The 22,396-nt window shown below is 45.0% G+C and overlaps 1 protein-coding gene across 2 annotated transcripts in view; it reads right to left on the reverse strand.

Annotated features, from left to right (window-relative positions):
• Ralb (RAS like proto-oncogene B) overlaps positions 1–22,396 on the reverse strand; it is a 47,300-nt gene that overhangs the window by 9,684 nt on the left and 15,220 nt on the right. The window contains exons 2-4 of one of the 2 annotated variants that reach the window (XM_008830870.3): positions 14,365–14,533; positions 6,621–6,829; positions 4,601–4,778 (exon numbers count right to left, since the gene is read on the reverse strand). In XM_008830870.3, coding sequence (XP_008829092.1) covers positions 4,601–4,778; positions 6,621–6,829; positions 14,365–14,478 — 501 coding nt within the window. In that variant the 5' untranslated portion in view covers positions 14,479–14,533. The remainder of the gene's footprint in view (positions 1–4,600; positions 4,779–6,620; positions 6,830–14,364; positions 14,534–22,396) is intronic. The other variant, XM_008830869.3, reaches the window with a different exon arrangement.

A 22,396-nucleotide genomic window follows, 5' to 3' on the forward strand; every position in this document is an offset into this window, starting at 1 on the left:
CAGATGCCAAGGAGCTCAGAAAGTAACCGACTGTGACTAGTAATAATCTGATATATAGAGATTAGAAACACATGTGCAAATATCTTAATGTCAATTGCATTAAAAATGAAGTTTTCTGCATGAAACTGTATTTCAATAATTAAATGGAGATCTTTTTTAAAGGTTAAAATCTCATTTAATTTTATGTTTTATAGGGATTATACTGAGTACAATATTTTATAACTGTAATTCAACTGTAAGCCTAAAAATGTACAGCCAATTTTGTAAGAGATGCAGCCTAGCTCAGAAAATTGTTATTGAATATGTCAATGCTGTTGTAATGAAATGTTTCTTCTAAGTATGTGGTTATTAAATAAATAATTTAAAAAATTAATTAATTAAAAAATAAATAAATAAAAAGAACACCCAAGTCTCTGCTGCAGAGAGCTTTGTGGTATACCACTGCATCCCCCACCCCCCAGCCCTGACTCTTGTCAGGAATATCATTATGAGCCACCAGTATTAGACTGGGACAGTAGGGGGTGGGAAGGAGGAGGCAGGGCTCTGTACTATAGAACTGGGGAGAAGAGAGAGTGAGAAGTCTTGTCATGGCGTCCCTCCTTGCATATACCCAGACCCCATCACTCCATCTCTCTTGATAAAGAGAATTTATCAAGAAGTGATGAGACGTGGCCTTTCAATGCCAGCCATTGTCATCTAGACAGGCATTATCGTTAACCAACGTTCGTTTGGGTTTTGCCCTCTGCTTCCAACAGTCATATTGGAGAACTGATTATACCCAAGTAGACAAAATATGCCCCCTACATACTGGAGATTTCCACAGAAACTGCAAGTGTGAGAAGGAACTCAGGCTTTTATCTCCACCAGCTCTGGTCCTTGATTCTCATGGACAAACTGTGGTGAAAGCAAATTGAGAACTGGGAATATAGCTCAGTGGGCAGAGCACCTGACTGGCATGTACAAGACCCTAGGTTTGATCCCTAGCACGTGTAAACTGAGCCTGATGGTACAAACCTATAATCCCAGCACCCAAGAGGTGGAGGCAGAAGATTCAGACATTCAAGGTCACCCCTCGCTATATATCAAACTCAATGCTAGCCCACAGTAGATGAGACCCTGTCAAAAATTGAAGGGTCGGGGGGGGGGTGGCAAGCCAAGAGTGGTGGCACACATCTGCAATCCTAGCACTTGGGAAAATATAATAGTGGCTGAAGATCAGGATTTCAAGATCATCCTTGACTATGAAGTAAGTTCAAGGGTACCCTGGGCTACATGAGACATTGTTTTTTGTTTTTGTTTTTGTTTTTTTTTTTTAAAAAAAAAAAGCACAAAATTGCTTTTCTGCTGTGGGACTCCATATGTACTTACCATGAGCCCCAGGCACAGTAAAGGGAACCCCCAAGTGTCTCAGGCTGATCTCTGTGCCCTTTTTTTGCCAAACTCTGAGGATGGCACAGGGCCCTAAGGGCCCCAAGGGCTGCAGCCAAAGCTCCAAAGACAGGCTTTTCTTTCTGTCTAGGGAGCAAACAGCAAGGGAGAGGTGTGACGTGCATTCAACAGAATGCTAACAAAGCAGCTCTTGGGCTGGTCTTATCCCCTCTAACCCACATAATACTACCAGCCATAAGCTCCTACAGGGTCCTGTCTGGCAGGTCAAGCTTGTCCAAGGAGAGCATGGGGAGCTGAAGACGTGCAAACAACCCCTTTCCTAGAAAGATGACCCCCATCCCCTCAAAAGCAAGCACCAGCACGTTCATGCTCAGAAAATCTTCCTGATTTTTAAAAGAGGAAGCCGGTGTCTGATGTCTGCTGTGCTTCCCACAGCTGGGAAATCATTTGACAGTAAGAAAAACAAATTCTGAGTGGCATAAGAAATAACAACATAAGAGTTAAGATAAAACAACAAAAACAGCTCATGGAGCTGGATGTGGCTCCGATGACAGGGTGCTTGTTTAGTGTGCAGGAAGCTCTGGTCCCAGCTCTAGGACCACCTAAACCAGGCAAGGTGGTGGACTTCTGTAATCCCAGCACTTGTTATGTAGTGAGTTAGAGGCCAGCTTGGGCTGCGTGAGAGCCTGTCTTACATAAACAAGGCCAGGGAGCTGGCTCTGTGGGTAAAGGTACTTGCCACCACACCTGCAACTTGAGTTCAATTCCCCAGGACCCATATGGTGGAAAGAGAGAACCCACAAGTTGTCCTCTGACCTTCATGTGTGCTGTGGTATATGAGTGTGTGTGCGCGTGCACGCACATACACACACAAATAAATGTAATTTTAAAAATTGAAAATAATGCTGGACATGCTGACATATGCCTTTAATCCTAGCACTCAGGAGGCAGAAGCAGGCAGAACTCTGTGAGTTTGGTCTATATAGTGAGTTCCAGGCCAGCCAGGGATAATCAGTGAGACCCTGTCTCAAAAAATAAGTAAAAATAAAAGTAAACAAATTAACTAATTAAGAAAAACAAACAAACAAACAAACAAACAGCTGGTAATGGAACAAGATTCACACTGTAGCCCAGGCTACTCAGAGGCATGCTGTAGGCACCGACCTGTGCTGGAAGCCATGTTCTCCTAATGCCACATAACCACATGGAAAGTACCCAGCTCTCCTCCAGAGCCACTTCTGGTCATAGCAGGCCTCGTTAAACAGCTCTCCTGGGGGCTGGGGAGACAGCTCAGTGGTTAAGAGCATCGGCTGCTCTTTCAGAGGACCCAGGTTCAATTCCCAGCATCCACATGGCAGCTAACAACTGCTTATAACTCCAGTTCCAGAAGAATCTAACACCTTCTGCTGACCTCCTTGGGCATTGTACAACATGGGTGCACTTACATACATGCAGGCAATACATTCATACACAAAATAAAAATTAAAACACACACACACACACACACACACACACACACGCACACCAGCTCTCCCCAGTGGGGCAGGAAGCAAGGAGGATGACTTCTCCACAAGAGAGATGTAGAAGGGACCTGGGCTAAGCACAAGTCAGTGCAGACATGGCCCAAATGCCTGCCAGCTCTGTACACAGACTTCACAAGCCTAGGCCATGAGGTAAGAGACCACAAATCCAGGGAAGCTCAGCTATGAGTACTTACTTTAACTCTGATAACCCTTTGAACTCTGATGTAAAAGAAAAAGACAGGGAGCTAGGGATGTGACTCAGTTGGTATAGTGTCTGCCTGGCATTCACAAAACCCTAAGTTCCATGCTAGCACCACATAAGCAGGCATAGTGGCATACTCCTGTGTGTCATTCCAGCACTTAGGAGGTGGAGACGGGAGGATCAGAAGTTCAGTCTCATCCCTGGCTATATATAAAACTTGAGGCCAGTCACAAAGAAAACAAACAAAATGGAAAAGAAGAAAGGAAAAAGATCAGTTAGGTATGGTGGTGCACTTGGAAGGCTGAGGCAGAAAACCGAGAATTTGAGGACAGTCTGGGCTACATAGAGAGTCAGAGTGAGCTTGAGAAGCAGAATGAGGGTTCACTGGGATGGGATAGGAGAGAGAAGACAGACCCCAATCTGATCTCAAAGCTCACTCCATCCAGAGACTGAACTATTGAGCAGGACACCAGCTCTGTCAGTGGACAGTCAGGGAGAAGCCTAACCATGATGCACCCAGAGCAAGATAGAGAAATGGAAAGTTTCCTTCAAGGTCATCTTGGTCTGCCGCAGGCCCACCCTGCTACTAGGCAACAGGCTGTGGGAGAAGAGGGTCCTGGCATGCTGAGGCTGCCTGTCCATCTGCCTTCACACACCAGCACTTGAGAGTCCCTGATGAGCCCCACGGTAGGTGACAAGCCCCCGTGGGGGGCTTTTGGCATAGTCAAACGCACTCCGTGCTTCTCACTGTAATGGCCATGGTGGCAAAGAAAAGGAGACTGAATTCCTGCAAAGTAGTTGCTTTACATGTTTATGTTTTATTTTCATTTTATGTGTATTTGTGTATTGCCTGCATATATCTAAGTGCACCCATATCATGCAATGCCCACAGAGGCCAGAAGAGGGCAGTTGGATCCCCTGGAACTGGAGTTTTGGACAGTTGTTAGCCACTATGTGGGTGCTGGGAATTGAACCTGGGTCCCCTGGAAGAGCAACCAGTGCTCTTAACCACTGAGCCATCTCTACAGCACCAAAGTAGTTGCTTTAAAACCAAGCAAATGAGGGTCTAGGAAGGCTGCTCATTGGGTAAAATGCTGGCTGAGCATACATGAGGACCTGCATTCTGTAACACCTATGTAAATAGTTGGGCATGGCAGCATGCATGTCCAATGCCAGCACTGCAGGGCAAAGATAGGCTACTTGCTGCACAGCCAGTCTACCCAAATGAGTGAGCTCCAGATCCAGTGAGAGACCCTGCCTCAAAAAATAAGGTGGAAAGTGATTGAGAAAGACACCTGTTGTCAACCTCTGACCTCCACATGCATGGGGGAGTGTATACATGTGCACACACATGGATACACTGCAAACATGCACATAGCACATATACCCCCATATACAATTAAAATAAAATAAACCAAGCAGGTGAGACGGCTGTGTCTTGAGACACCCAAAGTCAGTTTTTAAGAGATCCCAGAACTTGGCCTACCTTGTCCACGTTGGCACGCGTCTTGGCTGATGTCTCCACATACTGCACACCCCACTCCTCCGCTTTGCTCTGGGCCTCATCCACAGGCACCTGCCTCCGCTCCTCCAGGTCAGACTTGTTGCCCACAACCAGCAGTGGAATTTTATCTTCCTCGGCCTTGACTCGGAGGATTTGTTCCCTAGGGGTGATGCATCAAGCACACAGTGGCTAAGAAAGCTAGAGTAGGAGGGGCTGGCAAGATGACAGGGATTAAGGTGCTTGCCACCAAGCCCAAAGACCTCAGTTTGTTTCCAGGGACGTATACATGGTAGAAGGAGCGAACTGACTGCTGCAAGTTGTCCTCTGACTTCCACATGAGTGCTATGGCATGTGTACACACACACACACGCACACACACACACGCACACACACACACACACACACAAATAAATAAATAAATAAATAAATAAATGTTTTTAAATTTTTTTAAGCTGGGAGTGGTGGCACACACGTTAATCCTGGGAGGCAGAGGCAGGCAAATCTCTGTGAGTTTGAGGACTGGTCTATATAATGAGTTCCAGGCTAGCCAGGGCTATATAGTAAGACCCTGAAGAAAAAAAGAGGGAGGGAGGGAGAGAGAGAAAGAGACAGACAGAGAGAGAGAGAGAGAGACAGACAGACAGACAGAGAGACAGAATGAGGGGAAAGCTGCTGGGTTTGTCTTTCTTTTTTCCTCTCTGTTCTTTGCTACACTCTAATTAGGCTCTTATACGGAGACTGCCACTTGGATACTGTTAAGTTTTAGATCATAACTGCTCCCAAGGCCTGTGTGTTTTAGGCTTTGGGCCCAGTCTGTGGCATTATTGGAAAGTGGAATCATTAGGAGATGGAGCCCAGTAGGAAGAAGCTAGGTCTCTTTTTGTCCCCATCCCCTCTCCCCCTCCCACCCTAGCCATCTACTGTGTGCTCCTATCCTGTCCCACCACAGGCCTAGAACAACAACAGGCCAAGTGACTTACACTGCAACCTCTGCAATCATGAGTCAAATAACACTTTTCTTCTAATAAGTGGATTACTTAGTATATTTTATCATGGCAATGGAAAGTTGACTAAAAATGCAATTGTGCAGGGCATGGTGGCACACACCTTTAATCCCAGCACTTGGGAGGCAGAGGCAGGTGGATTTCTCTAAGATTGGGGCCATCCTGGTCTTCATAGGGAATTCCAGGCGAGCTAGGGCTACAGGGAGACCCTGTCTCAAAACAAACAAAACAATTTTTTAAATGAAATTGTAGGGGCTGGAGAGATGGCTCAGTGGTTAAGAGCACTGGCTGCTCTTCCAGAGGACCTAGGTTCAGTTCCCAGCATCCACAAGGTGGCCAGCAACCACCTAAACTCCCATTCCAGGGAATCCGATGCCATCTTCTGACCTCCACAGGCACTGCATGACACAAGTGCCCTTACATGCATGCAGGCAATACTCACACACATAAAATAAAAATAATAAATAAAACATTTTAAAATGCAATTCTATAAGAAAATATGAAGTTTATGTGGTAAAGAGCCAGATATAGAAAAATTATGCCCCCAAAGCTCACTGTTTCTTTATAAGAAAATGAATTTACGGTAGCTTTAAAGGTGACATTTTATGAGCATACATCTATCATGGTGCCTGTGTGGAGGTCAGAGGACAACTTTTGTGGAGTCATTTCTCTCCTTCCCCCTTTATGTGGGTTCCAGGGATCGAACTCAGGTCACCAGGCTTGTGCAGCAAGCACCTTTACCTGCTGAGCCATCTTGACCACCCAACATTCTTAAATATATGGACTAGCTTTGTCCTCCTTCAGAGGCAACAAGATTTTAAGATAATGTATGTCTAGAAACCCTGAAGGAGAGCTGCACAAAGAGATGGCAGCAATGGTGGACCATGATGCACCAAGATTCAGAAAGCCCAGAAAGGCCGACAGAAGAGGGCGTCCTCATCACAGGCCCAACCTTCTCCACTATGCTCAGCCCAAGATCCCTCCCCAGGCAAGCACACCTGAACTCAGCCGTGGCCGTGAAGGACTCGTGCTCCGTGATGGAGAACACCAGCAGGAAGCCCTCTCCACTCCGGAAGTAGTTGTCACGGATGGCTGCATAGTCCTCCTGGCCAGCAGTGTCCAGAATGTCTATCTGCACCTCCTCTCCATCCAGGACCACTTTCTTCCTGTAACTGTCGGCTTTGGTGGGCTCATAGTCTTCTACAAACTGAGGAAAGAAGAATCAGTAACCAAGAGAAAGTTAAGGAAATCAAATCTACCCCTATGCTGGATGCTTCACTTAGGATCAGCCAACTATTACTGAGAGTTTATAACTATTACACCATACAGAAGATAGTAAAAAGAAAAACAGTACTTCATCTAGCCCTCCCTCCTTCACTCTTTCCCTCCCTCCCTTCCTGCCTCCCTCCTTCCTCCCTCCTTTCCTCTCTGCTTCCCTTCTTTTTCTTCCCTTCTCTTCCTCCCTCCCTCCTTCCTCTCTCCCTCCTCTTCTTCTTTCAGAGGCAGGGTCTTGTGTAGCCTAGGCTGGCCTCCAACTTCCTATGTTGCTGAGGCTGCCCTTGAACGCCTGATCCTCCTGTCTCTGCCCGCCAAGTGCTGGGATTCCAGATATCCCCATTATGCCTTCCTTTCTTGACAACTCTGGGTTATATCATGTTTTATTTAGGCTTTCAGCAACAGAAGCAGATAGACCCATTTCACAGATGAGAAAGTCAAGCACCAAGCTTGGCAATATTATTGTAAATATAGTGTAAAATTATAATGGCAACACTGGAAAAGGCAAGGCTTGGAGGCTTAAATAACTACAACATGATACAACTCCAAACAAGTCAAAGATGAAAAGTTAAAAATAAAACTAATAGACGGGGTTGGGGAAAGAGTTTGGTGGGCACACCACTTGCCATGCAAGCATAAAGACTTGAGTTTGATTCCCAGAACCCACATTAAAAAAAAAAAAAAAAAAGCCACGGACTGGAGAGATGGTTCGGGGTTAAGAGTGCTTACTGCTCTTCCAAAGTTTGATTCTCTAGGTAGTTCACAACCGCCTGTAACTCCAGCTCTAGAGGATTAACTCCTCTGACCTCCTTGAGCACCTGTACTTATATGCACATACCCACACACAAACACATAGAATTGAAAATAATTTTTAAAAATCCTTTAAAAGAGTCAGGCATGGCAGCACATGCTTGTAATCCCAGTGATGGGGTAGGTAAAGACAGGTGGACCCCTGGGGCTCGCTTACCAGCCAGCCTAGCTTACTGAGTGAGACCCAGGACAATGAGAGACCTTTTCTCAAAATACAGGGTGGACTGTGAGTGAGGAGCATTTCCTGAAGTTCTCTAGCCTCCATATGCACTCACACACATACACATGCATGTGCACACACATAAACACACACATGAATACACACACGAACACTGAAGCACTGAAGAGAAATATGGGCTAGACTCTTTATTACCTTGAAGTAGAGAAGGTCTTTTAACTATGACTCAAAATCCAGAAGCCATGTAAGAAAAAATTGATAAATTAGATTCCATAAGAAAAAAAACGATAGCACACCACAACACACCACAGAGACAAGTGACAAACAGAAAAAGCATCTGGACCTACAATACAAAAAGTTCATCTCTTTCATGTATCAGAGGTCCCCAGAACACAGGGGATGGGGCGGCAACAATCCAGTGGGGAAGGTAAGCAATGGACAGAGTCACAAAGCATAACAGACATGATGTCAAACAAGGAGAGATGCTCTTCTCACTAATACAAAAGAAGGGAGGAGGGAGGGGGAGGGAGAGGAAGTGAGAAGGAAGAAGGGAGAGACAGAAAAAACAAGGAAGAAAGGGAGGAGGGAGGAAGAGAGGGAAGGAGGGAAAGGGGGAAAGGGGAGACGAGAGAAAGGAAGGGAGGAGGGAGAGGAGGGAGGGAAGAACGACCCAGGTACCAGTCTGCATGCTTTGGGGAAAGTCAATTTTTGCAGCTGTGGGACAGGGAACAGGATAATCCCACAAGGAGGAATTTGTCTACATCTGACAAAATGAAAAGCACTTATCCCCTGTTGGGCTCTCCTGTTTCTAGGAAGCTAATTTCCAGAAATGCAGGCAGGAGAACCAGGAAGGAATTCACTGTGCCACTGAGTGTCATCAAAAAGATTAAGACTCTCCTAAATGCCCAGCAAATAGCTAGCTACACAGCAGAATACTACACTACTGCAAAAACTGAGGAGAGGACCTATATACAGACATGTAGAAAGTTCTAAAACATGACACTATGCCCTTGTGCACAGGAAACCAGCAAGAGAAAAGATTGTTACATGGATACATGTGGAGATATTCGAAAAAAGACACTAAGAGAAAAGGCAAATTTAAGTTGTCCAAAGGATAGCTGAACGTGGTGGTGCATGCTTTTAATCCCAGCACTTGGGAGCAGAGGCAGGCAAATCTCTGAGTTCGAGGCCAGCCTAGTCTACATAGTGAGTTCCAGGTCAGCTGGAGCTACACAGTGAGACCCTGTCTCAAAAGATAAGGAAAGAAACTAAGCTAATATAAGAACAACTTGAAAATCAATTGTATGATATAGCTGGACTTCTTCACACTACACATAAAACATATCTAACTTAAACCAGATCAAAGACCAAGCTATAAGAATGAAAATATAAATACTGAGGAGAAATCACAGCGCAACCATTTTTGAGCCTAGACTTGGCAATGGATTCTTATGCATGATATTAAAAGCACAAGTAACAAAGAGAGAAATAATTGGGGGCTGACAACATGGTTCACTGGGCAAAGGTGCTTGCCACCATGTCTGACAACCTCAGTTCAAGCCCCAGAACACACATGCTGGATGGAAGGAGAGAACTGACTCCCTCGAGTTGTCCTCTACCCTCCACATGTACAACGCACCATGGCAACTGTGTACACGGACAAAAATTAATAATAATGGATTAAAATTCAGAAATAAATAATTAGACTTCACTGAAATTTAAAACTTTCATGAGCCAAAGGACAGTATCATGAAAGTGAAGGGGGCACCCTGAATATAGAGATGCTGTTTGAAATTTACGGGTCTTACAAAGGATTTAATCACAACACAAAAAGAATTTGTGAAATTCAACAATAAAAAGAGAAGGCATCCAATTAAACCGACGTAAAGGGGCCTGGTGGAGTAGATGAGTGGCACAGTGCCCAGTGAGTGTGTGTGACATCCTGGTTCAGTCTCCAGGTCAAAAAATAAAGGCAGGGAGGGATGAAGGGAGGTAGGGGAGGAGAAAAGGGGAGGGGCAGTAAAGATAGGGAAGGCAGAAGGGGAAAGAGGGAAGGGGAGGGGACAAAGGAGGAAGGAATCTAAATAGACAGTCCTCCAAGGTATACATACAAACAAGTACAAATGAAACCACAATGATGGCTACATTGAAAAAACTGGACAATAACAAGTGGTAACAAGAATATGGAGAAACTGGAGCTCAAACACTGCCAATCAGAAGGTAAAATGGTGCTGCTGCTATGGAAACAGTGGCAGTTCCTCAGTGTTTAAACACAGACCTACCATGTGACTCATCACAGCCAAAGTTATTCCCAGAGGAATTTAAGACCTATGACCACACGAAAATTCACAGCAACTACTCATAGTCGCCCAAACAGTAACAAATCCAAACACTCATCAATTCATGAATGGATCAACAAAACATGGAGTACTGTGATGGTGGAACATACTGAGTCACGAAAGGAAAGGAAATGATGATTCATACCACAGCATTCACTAAGCCTTGTCAAATAATGCAAATAAAAGAAGCCAAATACAGACTACATAGTGTATAAACTTACTCATACAAAATAGACAACTCTGCTGGATAGAAAGAATTGCACTTGCCTGGTGTGGTTTGAAAGTGAAATGGCCCTCACAGGCTCATGCATTTTGAAATTTTGGTCCCCAGTTGGTGGCAGTTTGAAAAGTTGTGGATCCTTTAGGAGAAAGGAAGTGGGTAACTGGGAGCAAGCCTTGAGGTATGACAGCCCACCTTACTTCCTGCTTACTCTGTTTCCTGATTTCAGATGCAGTGTGACCAGTTGCCTCCTGCCATGCTGGTCTGTATCCCCAGGAGCTGTGGGCCACAGCAGACTGGTCCCCCTTTAAGCTGCTTCTTGTCAGGTATTTTGTCACGAGGTTCTTAGAAAAGTGACTAATTAATACATGTGAGCTGGAGGGGTGTGACTCTGAAATGACTGTTTAGGGTCTTGTGGTTTCTTTTTGGATGATGAAAACACTCTGGAATTACATAATAGTAATGGTTGTGTGACTCTATGAGTCTTCTAAAACCCACTAAATTTATACTTTAAGAGTAAATTTTGGGACTGGAGAGTACTAAATGCTCTTCCAGAGGGCCTGGGTTCAGTTTCTAGCACCCACAGTGGGTGGCTCACACCTCTCTGTAACTCTAGCTCCAAGGGATCTGGCACTCCCTTCTGGTCTCTGTGGGCATCCGGTATTTACACACACACACAGACACACAGACACACACACTCGTGTGTACACACACACACACACACACACACATAAAATAATTTTTTAAAAAGAAAAAAAGGGGGCTGGAGAGATGGCTTAGCAGTTAAGAACACTGGTTGTTCTTGCAAAAGACCCGATTCGAATCCCAGCACCCACATGGCAGCTAACCACTGTCCATAACTCTAGTTCCAGGGGATCCGACAGCCTCTTCTGTCCTCCGTGGGCATTCTATGACACAGTGCACTTACCTATATGCAGGCAATACATGCATACACATAAAATAAAAATATAAATAAAATACTTTTTTTAAAAAGGGTTAATTTTAGGTGAATTATTTCTCAAATTAAAAAGAACTGTTAACATGCTACAACACAGATGATCTTTCAAAACATTATGCTAAATGAAAGAAGCCATAATAAAGGCAGCACAGTGCATGGTTTACTAACTTATATGCAGTGTCTAGAACAGGCATATCCAGAAAAACAAAGTGGCTGCCAAGGTAGAATGGAGGCAGCAGTCAAGGAGTGATGGATGATCTCTAAGGAACTGGGAAAGATGAACATCAGCTCAAGGTGAATGCTGAGGGTGTGAATGTACCAAGGTACCTTACACATTTGCTATGGTTTGAAAGAGAGATGTCGCCCACAGGCTCGTGCATTTGAACCCTTGGTCTTCAGCAGGTGGCGCTGTTTGGGAAGGTTGTGGAATCTTTAGGAAGTAGAGCCTTACTGAGGGAAGTGGATTTCTAGGGCGTGGGCCTTGAGCTTTGATAAGCCCCACTTCCTATTCACTCTTTGCTTCCTGAGTATGGATGAATATGACCTGCCAGCCTCCTGCTCTACTGCCACACCTGCCTGACCTACCACCATGTCGTCCCTGCTGTAATGGACTGCATCCCCCAGTAACTATGGCCAAAATAAGCCTTTTTCTCTTAAGGTGCTTCTGTCAGCATAAATTATCACAGCAACAGAAAAGTATCTAAGACAGAACTTCATCGTTATCATCATCATTGTTACAATGATAATTGGTCTTTGACACAGGGTCTTACTGTGTAGCCCAGGCTAGCCTCAAATTCTTGATCCTCCTGCTTTAGCTTCCTGAGTGCTAGGATTACAGATGTGCACCACCACACCTGCTCGAATTGCACATGGTAAAGAGTGAATTTCAGGCTAGCAAGATGGCTTATCAGGTAAAGGTACTTGCCTCTAAGCCTGAAGACCTGATTTTGATCCCCAGGACCTAAGTGGTGGAAAGAGAGAACTGACTTCTACAAGTTGTACTCTGACTTCCACATGTATGCATGTATGTGTGGGTGTACTTACACACACAATTAATTAATTGAAAAAATAACAATAAGAACAAAACTCCAGACTAAGCTCTTCCAGGCTCTCCAGAGTCCACAGTTGTGCTGAGGACAACAGACCCTAATCATAGGAAGTCTGGGCTCTGTATGTCTCAATGGCTTGCACTGTAGGCACCTCCCCCTCCTCTGTTCTCCACAGCTCCGCCTCTTTTAGGGATTTTCTCCACCCAACAGGCTGAAATCTAGTTGACAATGTTAAGTGTTAAGAAGAAGTGGGGCCTGGGCTAGGGCGATGGCTCAGTCAGTAAAGTGTTTGCATTGCAGAACACCTAACTTCAATCCCTAGAACCCACATAAAAAAGCAGTGCTTGGTAGTGTATACCTGTAATCCCAGGACTGGGGAGGTAGAGACAGGTGGATCCCTAGTACTCTCTGGCCAGCCTACCCTAATTGGCAAGTTCCAGGCCAGTGAGAGACCCTGTCTCAGAAAAAAAATGTGATGGCACACCCTTAATCCCAGCACTCAAGAGGCAGAGGCAAGTAGATCTCTGTGAATTTAAGGCTGGCCTGCCTTAAACAGTGAGCTCCAGGTCTTCCAAGGATACTTAGTGAGATTCTGTCTCAAAAAACAAAACCAAAATTAAACAAAACAATGACACTCAAAGTTGTCCTCTGGCTTCCATGTGCACACACACACATACATGCACACACACACACATACCTGCACATACACACAGGAACGTATACACACACAAAATTAACAAAAGAATCAAGGTTTATTTTTGACTCATGGTTCTAGGGTTTTCAGCCCACAGTTGGTAGGCCCTGTTGCTCTGGGCCTGGGCTGAGGCACAGCATCATAGCAGGAGTACATGGGAGAAGTGGCCTTTCACCTCCTGGCAGTCAGGAAACTGAGAAAACATAGGAGGGACTCTGTTCCTTTGCGGGAACAGCACCCCCTCCCCCCAGTGCCCTAACTCTTGATGGACTCTATTTTGTTAGGTGGTATAGGCTGAGAATCAACCCTTCAACACATGGGCCCTCAGGAGGCATTCAAGACTCAAATTATAACATCTGGGGTAGGGACTGTGACTCAGTTAGTGGAGTGTTCAGCTAGCTTGAAAAAGGCCCTGGGTTCTACCCCCACACCACATAAACCAGGCATGGTGGCCCACACCTGTAATCCAGAACTTGGGAGACTGCAGGCAGAAGGATCAGGAGCTCAAGGTCATCCTCCACTACATAGAGAGTTGGAGGCCAGCCTGAGCTACATGAGACCCTAGGTGACTCCAGCTATCTTCTGAACTCTAAAGGCAACTGTATTCACATGCACATACTCCCATACAGACATACACACATGCACATGATCAAAAATAAAAATAAAACCTCTTTTCAAAAGTCTTCGCACCAGGGCTGAAGAGATGGCTCGGCAGTTAAGAACACTGACTGTTCTTGTAGAAGACTCAGGTTCAAATCCCAGCACCCACATGGCAGCTAACAACTGTCCGTAACTTGTCTCAGGGGATCTGACAGCCTCTTCTGACCTCCGTAGGCATTGCACAAAACAGGTGCACTTACCTACATGCAGGCAATACACGCATACACATAAAATAAAAACAGTAAAAAAAAATTTTTTTAAGTCTTAGCACCTATATAGAGGCTGTCTTGTCTCCTGTTCCTGTCACAAAGGAAGTATAAGCAACAATGGAAAGGACATGAGCAGAGACTCCTTCCACCTCTACCAGAGTCGAAAGCACTAAAATCCATAGCCTGGATATGCCACCTCTGCCGACTCCTACCTCAGAAGCTACTGGTCAACACCCATGAGCTTCTACACCCATGGAGGGATAGATACAGAACACAGGTACAGAGGGATGGGGACTTGCCACAGTAGATGCATCACTGAGCAAGCTGTGCTGTCATGTAGGGTCTCTTACCTCATCATACATGAACTGAAGTGTCAGGGCTGACTTGCCAACTCCTCCGCTGCCCACCATGATGACCTTGTGAAGGGCCAGGGAGCTCTGACTCTTGCTCTTGTTGGCAGCCATCCTGCTGATTTTCTGAGCTGGTGACACAGGGACAGTTGACCAAGATGGGGAGCTGCTGGTGACAGAGACAAGAACTCAGAGGTGGTATGCATTCTACCCAACTGAAGTTGAAGAGGATCAACACCCTACACTTTAAGGACTTCATTTTCATTCTTTTATAAAAAGGTTTTATTTATTTTTATTTTATGTGTATGAGTGTTTTCCCTGCATGTATGTAAGTGTACTTGTGTGTGCCTGGTGCCTGCTGATGCCAGAAGAGGCATTGGATTCCCTAGAATTGGAGTTAAGGATAGGTGTTAGCTACCATGTGGGTTCTGGGAGCCAAACCTGGGTCCTCTACAAGAGCAGCTAGTGCTCTTAACTGCTCAGCCATCTCTACAGGCCCTTTTATTCTTAATGATGTATACCTGTATGTAGGTTTGCGCACCTAAGTGTAGTGCCCACAGAGGCCAGAAGAGGGCATCGGGTCCCTTGGAACTGAAATTACAGGCAGTTATGAGCTGCCTTACCTGGGTGCTGGGAACCAAGTCTGGTTCTGTGCAAGAGCAGTCAGGCTCTTAACTGCTCAGGCATCTCTCCAGCCCCATCTCTACACCCTAGAAACAGAGGAAGAAGTGTGCAAGGCTCTGGACAGAAAGGAAGGTCCTTGACAGTCTGAACATGCTGAAGTCACTTGCCTAAGCAGAGCCAGGGCGGGGTGAAGCTGAGATAAGAACAGAGAAACGAGAGTGGACATCCCAGGCCTGTTGCTAAAAGTCAGTATATTCTGGGCTGGGAAGATGGCTCAGTTAGTGAAACACTTGCCTTACAAGCATGAAAACCTGAGTTCAAGCCTCAGAAGTCATGTAAAAAGCTGGTGGTGTGTGCCTGCAATCCCAGCACTGGCGAGGGTGAGACATGTAGATCCCCAGGGTTCATTGGCCTGTCAGTCTAGCTTAATTTGTGAAGTTTCAGACCAATGAGAGACCCTGTACAAAACAAAATGTGGAAGAAACCTAATGACACCTGCGTTGTCTGCTGACCTCCAGCACACGTGTATACACATGCATCTAACCCAATCCCCATTTAAAGAAGGCAGTACACCCTCCACAGAGCTGGAGGGTAAAGTAACCAAACTGCTCAAGATCCTATTCCCTACTACTCCCAAGTCAAAACACATGCCATGGGGGACAGCTTGGGGACCTCATTCACACACACACACACACACACACACACACACACACACACACACGGCTCAGACACCATGCTAGGAGCAGTTAGAATTGAGGCAATTTCTGGACTGAGAAAAACTGCCTACCAACAGGAGATGATGGCCAAGAGGCTCGCTTATCACCAGAGCCTTTGCTGTACAAAGTTTTCCCTAAAAAGCAACCACAGCACTCCCCCAAGTCAAGCCATTAGCCCACGAAGCTATGGCAGCTTGCAGTCCTAGGCACAGAGCCCCACAAAACCTCTCTGAGAAGGCGGGATAATGGAGCTGCCTCAGGAATATTCTAGCATAGGTCCACCATCCTAATCTTTGATACCAGAGAACACCCTATATAGAAGTCAGCATACACTCATCATCCTAGACTTAACATCAAAGAATACCATGTTTAAGAGTCAGGGCACACCTCATTAGAGGACTTGACCAACTCTGGGACAAAAACATCTGAGAAAAAAAAAAGACATTATCAAAAAAACAGATACATGTGCCAGGATGATGGTATACTCCTGTTATCCCAGCACTCAAGGGATATCAGAGAAAGGAGGATCAGAAGTTCAAGGCCATCCTCAGCTACACAGAACATTTGAGGCCAGCCTAGGCTACATGAGACCCTGTCGTGTAGCAAAAGACATGCTAAAACATTTTTGGTGTATGTGTCGGGGGGGTGGGTGTGCCTGTGTTTGTGTATATGGAAGCCAGAGTTGATGGTGGGTGTCTTTGCTCTCCACCTTATGTGTATAGTGTGTGTGTGTGTGTGTGTGTGTGTGTGCATATATGCATATGTGTGTGCACACGCATGTGGAGGACAGACGTTGATATGAGGTGTCTTCCTCTGTCACTCTCCACATTACCTTTTAAGACAATTTTCCATGTGCTATCTATTTTTGAAACCAGGCAGACTGAAGACACCTCGGCGCTAGTGTCAGCTCGGTGCATGGCTTTGGGCTGCTCGAAGTCAAGGTCACAGATCTGCTCTTCCTCCCTTACCTGTCTAGGCATCCACCCCCTCCCCATTCACTAATTATGTACTTTTTAATGAGTGGGCTAGGCATCGTGAACTAGATAATTAAGCACAGCGGACTGGGGAGGAGAACAGAATAGAACAAGGCACAGGCTCCTCACAAGGCTCCAGTTCAGTTCTGGGGCTGCCTTTGTCCTGCTTTATGGCCACCAACTGTTTCCTGCAGGGTTGAAGCTGGCAAACGGGGTTGGGCCCCCCCAGACCACCCATGTGTCCCACAATTCCTCAGAGGCAATCTTGTTTCTGTGAATTTGAGAACAACCAACATTTTTCCAAGCTGGGGGTGGGTTCCTTTCAAACACAGGCAGACAGCTAATTCTCAAATATATATATATATACATATATATATGTATGTATGTATGTTGTGTATGTGTTTGCTGTGTTATATGCATATGGTATATATGGCGTATGTATTTCTTATAGGGTGTGTGTGCACATATAAGCACATGTGTGTGGAGGTCAGAGGTCAATATCAGGTGTCTTTCCTCAATTAGTTGCTGCCTTTATTTTCTAAATTTTAAAATTAGATTTATGTATTTGCTGTGTGTGTGTGTGTGTGTGTGTGTGTGTGTGCGCCACAGCACACATGTGGAAGTCAGAAGACAACTTATGGGAGTCAGTTCTCTCCTTCCACCATATGGGTTCTAGGGATCAAACTCAGGTATACAGGCTGGTATCTTTTTACCCCCTGAGTCATCTCATCGGCCCCACCTTTATTTTTGGAGACAGAGTCTCTCACTGAGACTGAAGTTATTCATTTGGTTATGCTGGTTGCCAGTGAACTTCAGGATCCCACCTGTTTCTGCACCCTCCAGTGCCTGGGTTATAGGTACACACAGCTGTGCCTGGCTTTTTACGTGAGCTCTGCCTTTATGTATCTTCTTGACTGCATAGCAGGCACTCTATAGAATGAGTTAGTTCCCCAGCCCCATGAACTGCTATTTTTAAAAAAATATATAATCAATTTCTCTGGAATAAATAATCATCAATGAAGGCTACTCAGTAATCACTGAAGAAACAAAACCTATGCTGAGCATCCAATCTGGGGGCTGGAGGTGTGGCCCAGTTGGTACAGTGCTTGCCTAACATGCTTGGTTTGATCCTCAGTCCTACATAAACCTTGTATGGTAGCCAGAGTTGGATATATGAGATACAGTGCTAAAAAAATTTATATTTATGTGTGCATGAGAGAGAGAGAGAGAGAGAGAGAGAGAGAGAGAGAGAGAGAGCAGTGCCCTCAGAGACAGGAAGGGGGCATAAGATACCTCTAGAGCTGGAGTTACAGGTGGTTGTGAACCACCCAATTTCGAGTTGAAATTGAACTCGGGTCCTCTGCAAAAGCAGTATGTATTCTTAACTGGGGAACCATCTTTCCTGCCCCACGATCTAGTCTTTAAAACAAACAACAAAAAAACAATGTGCAGGGGCTGAAGAAATAGGTTAGTGATTAAGAGTGCTTGCTGTCTTCCAGAGAAGCCACTGGCTCCTGGCACCCATATTGAGTGCCTGTAACTCCAGCTCCAGGAGATCCAATGGGTTCCATGGGCATTGCACTCACATGTACAACCTCTCCCCGCCCCCATACACAGAAAATAAAAATAACTTTGTATTAAAAAGTGCAAATCAGAAGTAACCAAGGTGGAAATTTCAAACCTAGGCCACCACTTCAGGTGATCTGGCAGGGTGAGGGAAAGGACAGAAGACAGTGGTGGCAGTCAAGCGTTCCACACTGAATCACTCCTGGCCACACCCACCTCCCAGCTCCTGGCACTAGAGATAAGAAACTTCTCACTGTTTAAGACACACACACACACACACATGCACACACATACCATTTACTGAGGTTGATTTTGTTTTTACTTCCCCTAGAAGCCATTCCAGAAACCGCCTTTGCCCCGAAAAAACAGTCTAACCCTTCAAATGAGCCAGTAAATGACAGAAGAGGATGACAAGTTCAATGGCATAAGTGTTGAAGGGTGCTGTAGGAACAGGAGAGGCGGTATCTCAGCCAGACCAGAGGCCCCATGCACTCTCTGCTTCCCAACTGCCAGGAAATGAGCAGCTCTGTTCTGCTGCATGTTCTCCACCATGTTGGCCAGCCTCACCTCTGGTCCAAAGCAATGAGACCAAGACCATACACTAAAATCTCTGAAACTGTGAGTCAAAAGGAATCTTTCCTCCTTTTTTATTAATATTCTTATGTGTATGAGTGTATTGCCTGCATGTATGTAAGTGCACCTGTGCCATGCAATGCTCTCAGAGGTGAGACGAGGGAATTGGATTCCCCTGGAACTGGAGTTATGAACGGTTGTTAGCCACCATGTGGATATTGGGAATCAAACCCAGGTCTTCTGCAAGAGCAGCCAGAGCTCTTAACTGCTGAGCCATCTCTCCAATCCTCTTTCCTCCTTTTAATTCAATTTTGTCAAGTACCTTGTCACAGCAAAGAAAAGCTAACTAAAATACACCATTGAAAGATTAGGAATCTGTGGATGGGGAGATAGCTCAGTCAGTCAAGTGCCTGCCATGCAAACATTAGGACCTGAATTCATCCTTATAAAGAGCTGGGCATGGTGGTATGCTAATTCCTGTGCAGAGACAGGCAGACACCTGGGCCTCACTGGCCAGGTAGTCTAACCTACTTGGCAAATTGTGGGTTGAGTGGGAGACCCTATCTCAAAAGAAAGGAAAAGAGGGAGGGAAGAAGAGGGAGGGAAAGGTGGAACAGAGCCTGAGGAAGATGAGAACACCCAAGGTTGTCCTATAACCTCCTCGCACATGTGCACATGCGCCCAGACACGTGTACCTACAAACACATACACACATAAAGGAGAAATTAGGAACTCATAATCCATACCTGTCATAACTACTAAGCATGTAAAAGAAAAGGGAAGGTTCTTGCCCACAGACAGCCAAGGGCAGGCTGGTGTGCTGGATAGCTTTAGTTGTCAACTTGACACATCTGGGTAGAGGAGCCTCGACTGGGGAACTACCGCCATTGGACTGGCCTGTGGCCATGTCTGTGTGGCATTTTCTTGATTATTGAATGATGTGGGAAGGGCCAGCCCACTGCGGGTCGTGGCAGGTAGTCCTGTATTGTATAAGAAAGCAGGTTGAACACAGGTCAGGGGATGAAGCCAGTAAGCAGCGTTCCTCCATGGCCTGTGTCCTGCCTCCAGGTTCTTGCCCTGAGTTCCTACCTTGGGCTCCCTCAGTGATGAACTGTGACCCAGGAGATATAAACCAAATAAATCCTTTCCTCCCCAAGTTAGTATTGGTCAGAGTGTTTTGTCACAGGAGTTGAGGGCAAACTAGAACAGATGATAAATGTGCAGCATGCAAGTTAGAAAATCAGTATTTACAACTATCATTATAAAGACTGGTTCAAGGGCTAGGAATTCAGCTTAGTGGTAGCACGCTTGCCTACCCTTGCCTAGCATGCAAAAGTTCAATTCCTAACACCAAAATAAATAAATAAATAAATAAATAAATAATATAATATAATATAATAAAAATAAGCAGAGTGCACAAATCACCAAACATATTGAAGTCCATTTACGCATTTATCTTGGGGCCGGCAAGGTGGCTCAGCATGTAAAGGCACTTGCCTTTTAATTCAAGGCAGGAAAAGTCATGTATGTACTTTAAATGTTACAGGTTCTGTAGTTCCAATTAAAAGAACTAAAGGAAAGACACAATCCCAGACTTACTCTTGAGAAGCTTGGAATACAAATGTAGATTAAAGATTCAGGAATGCCAGGCATAGTGGTGCATGCCTTTAATCCCAGAGACAGGAGGAGCTCTGTGAGTTTAAGGCCAGTCTGGTCTATATACTGAGTTCCAGACCAGATAGGGCTACAGGATGACCTTGCCGGGAGGGAGGGAGGAAGTAAGGAAAACAGTGAGAGAGAGAGAGAGAGAGAGAGCTTACTTCAGGTTGCCCACCATATCTCCTGTTGTCTCTGGCCTCTTTGGCCCACTGCAGCAGGCTGTGAACTCGGGAGTAAGGAAAGAGGCTGACACGGAAAGACACAGTCACTCACAAAACTCAAACTCAGTGAGGAGGATGATAATTCACTTTCCATATTTTTTTCAAATTATATTTCCCAACCGAAACCAATAATAGAATCAGAGAACCAAACACAGCCAAAAAGAAAAAGAAAAAGAAAAAAAACAAAAACAAAAAAAACTAAACAGTCATAAAAGTGGGAGGAAACAGTGAAGAGCAAGAGAGAGCTGTGAGAAGGAATGGAACAGGCTGAGAAGGAACAGCAGCAGACTGCCAGATGTTGTCTGCAGGGCCTGAGAGGGAAGCAGGAGCCTGGAAACTCAACTTCTGATCTTATTTAATTTTTTCATTTTTGGCTTTTTGAGTCAGGAGCTCATATAGCTCAAGCTACCCTTAAACTTGCTTCAAAGGCCTTGAACCTCCTTCTGCTCCCAAGTGCTGGAATTATAGGCATGTGTCACCATACTTGACTTTCAATATTTTTTAAATAAGCAGAAAATGAAATAATTCACCAGAAAGGAGGTGGATATATTAATGAATGTGTGAAGCCACACCCAATTTATCTGCTACTCACGGAAATGCAAATTAAACATCAGTCTGTCTAAAGCTAAAAAAAGTGGTCAAGAGTGTGGCCAGCTGAGAGATGGTGCAGTGGATAAAGCATTTGCAGAGCAAATGTGAGGACAGGAGTTCAGATCCCCAGAATCCACATATTTGGCAGGTGGCTCTCCTGTAATTCCAGTGCTCAGAAGACAGACAGGATCCTCAGAAACCAGCCAGACTAGCCCGGTCCGTGAGTCAAATGGGTTCAACTGAGAGACCCTGTCTCAATGAATAAGGTAGAGTGAATGAAGAAGCACAGACAGGCACATACATGCATGTGCACCTGCATACGTATGTATGTCAACATACATGCAATTTCCACACACACACACACACACACACACACACACACACACACACGGAGGGTGGGGAAATGGATACTACTGGTAAAGACATAAATCCAAAATACAGGTATGTGCCACCATGCCCAGGACAAAAGTGGGTTTTTTGGTGGTTACATACAATATAATAATTTGGAAAAAAAATCTACTAACAGGAATACTTGCATAAATTATGAAAGAATCAAAATTTTTTATTATACAGCTATTGAAGAGAAAGAGGACCATCTCTATACACTGACCTGGGAAATGTCCAGGATGTACCACTAAGTGGGGGAAAAAAACAAGTTGCAGAAAATATATACTCTGATGTCACTTGTCTTTTTAAAAGTTTGAAGGCTGAAGAGATGGCTTAGCAGTTAGTGAACTTGCTGCTCTTGCAGAGAACCTGTTTGGTTCCCAGCACCTACACTGGGCAGCTCACAACTGCCTGTGATTCCAGCTCCAGGGCATCCAATGCTCTCTTCTGGCCTCTGCAAGCACCTGCACTCACATGCACAAACCCACACACTGATTTTAAAATAAATCTTTTTAAAAAATCTGTATGTGGGCCAGGTGTGGTAGTTCACACCTCTAATCCCAGCACTCAGAGCTACAAGGAGACCCTATCTCAAAATTAATTAATTTATTAATTTTAATTTAATAATAAAATATTTTTTAAGATTCACTTTTATTTTATGGCTATAACTGTTTTGTCTATATGTATATGTACCTCATGTGTGTGCAGTGCCCATAGAGAC

This window comes from Nannospalax galili, unplaced genomic scaffold (genome assembly GCF_000622305.1).
Source record: "Nannospalax galili isolate Female #2095 unplaced genomic scaffold, S.galili_v1.0 scaffold633, whole genome shotgun sequence".
In the NCBI taxonomy this organism is placed as follows: Eukaryota; Metazoa; Chordata; class Mammalia; order Rodentia; family Spalacidae; genus Nannospalax; species Nannospalax galili.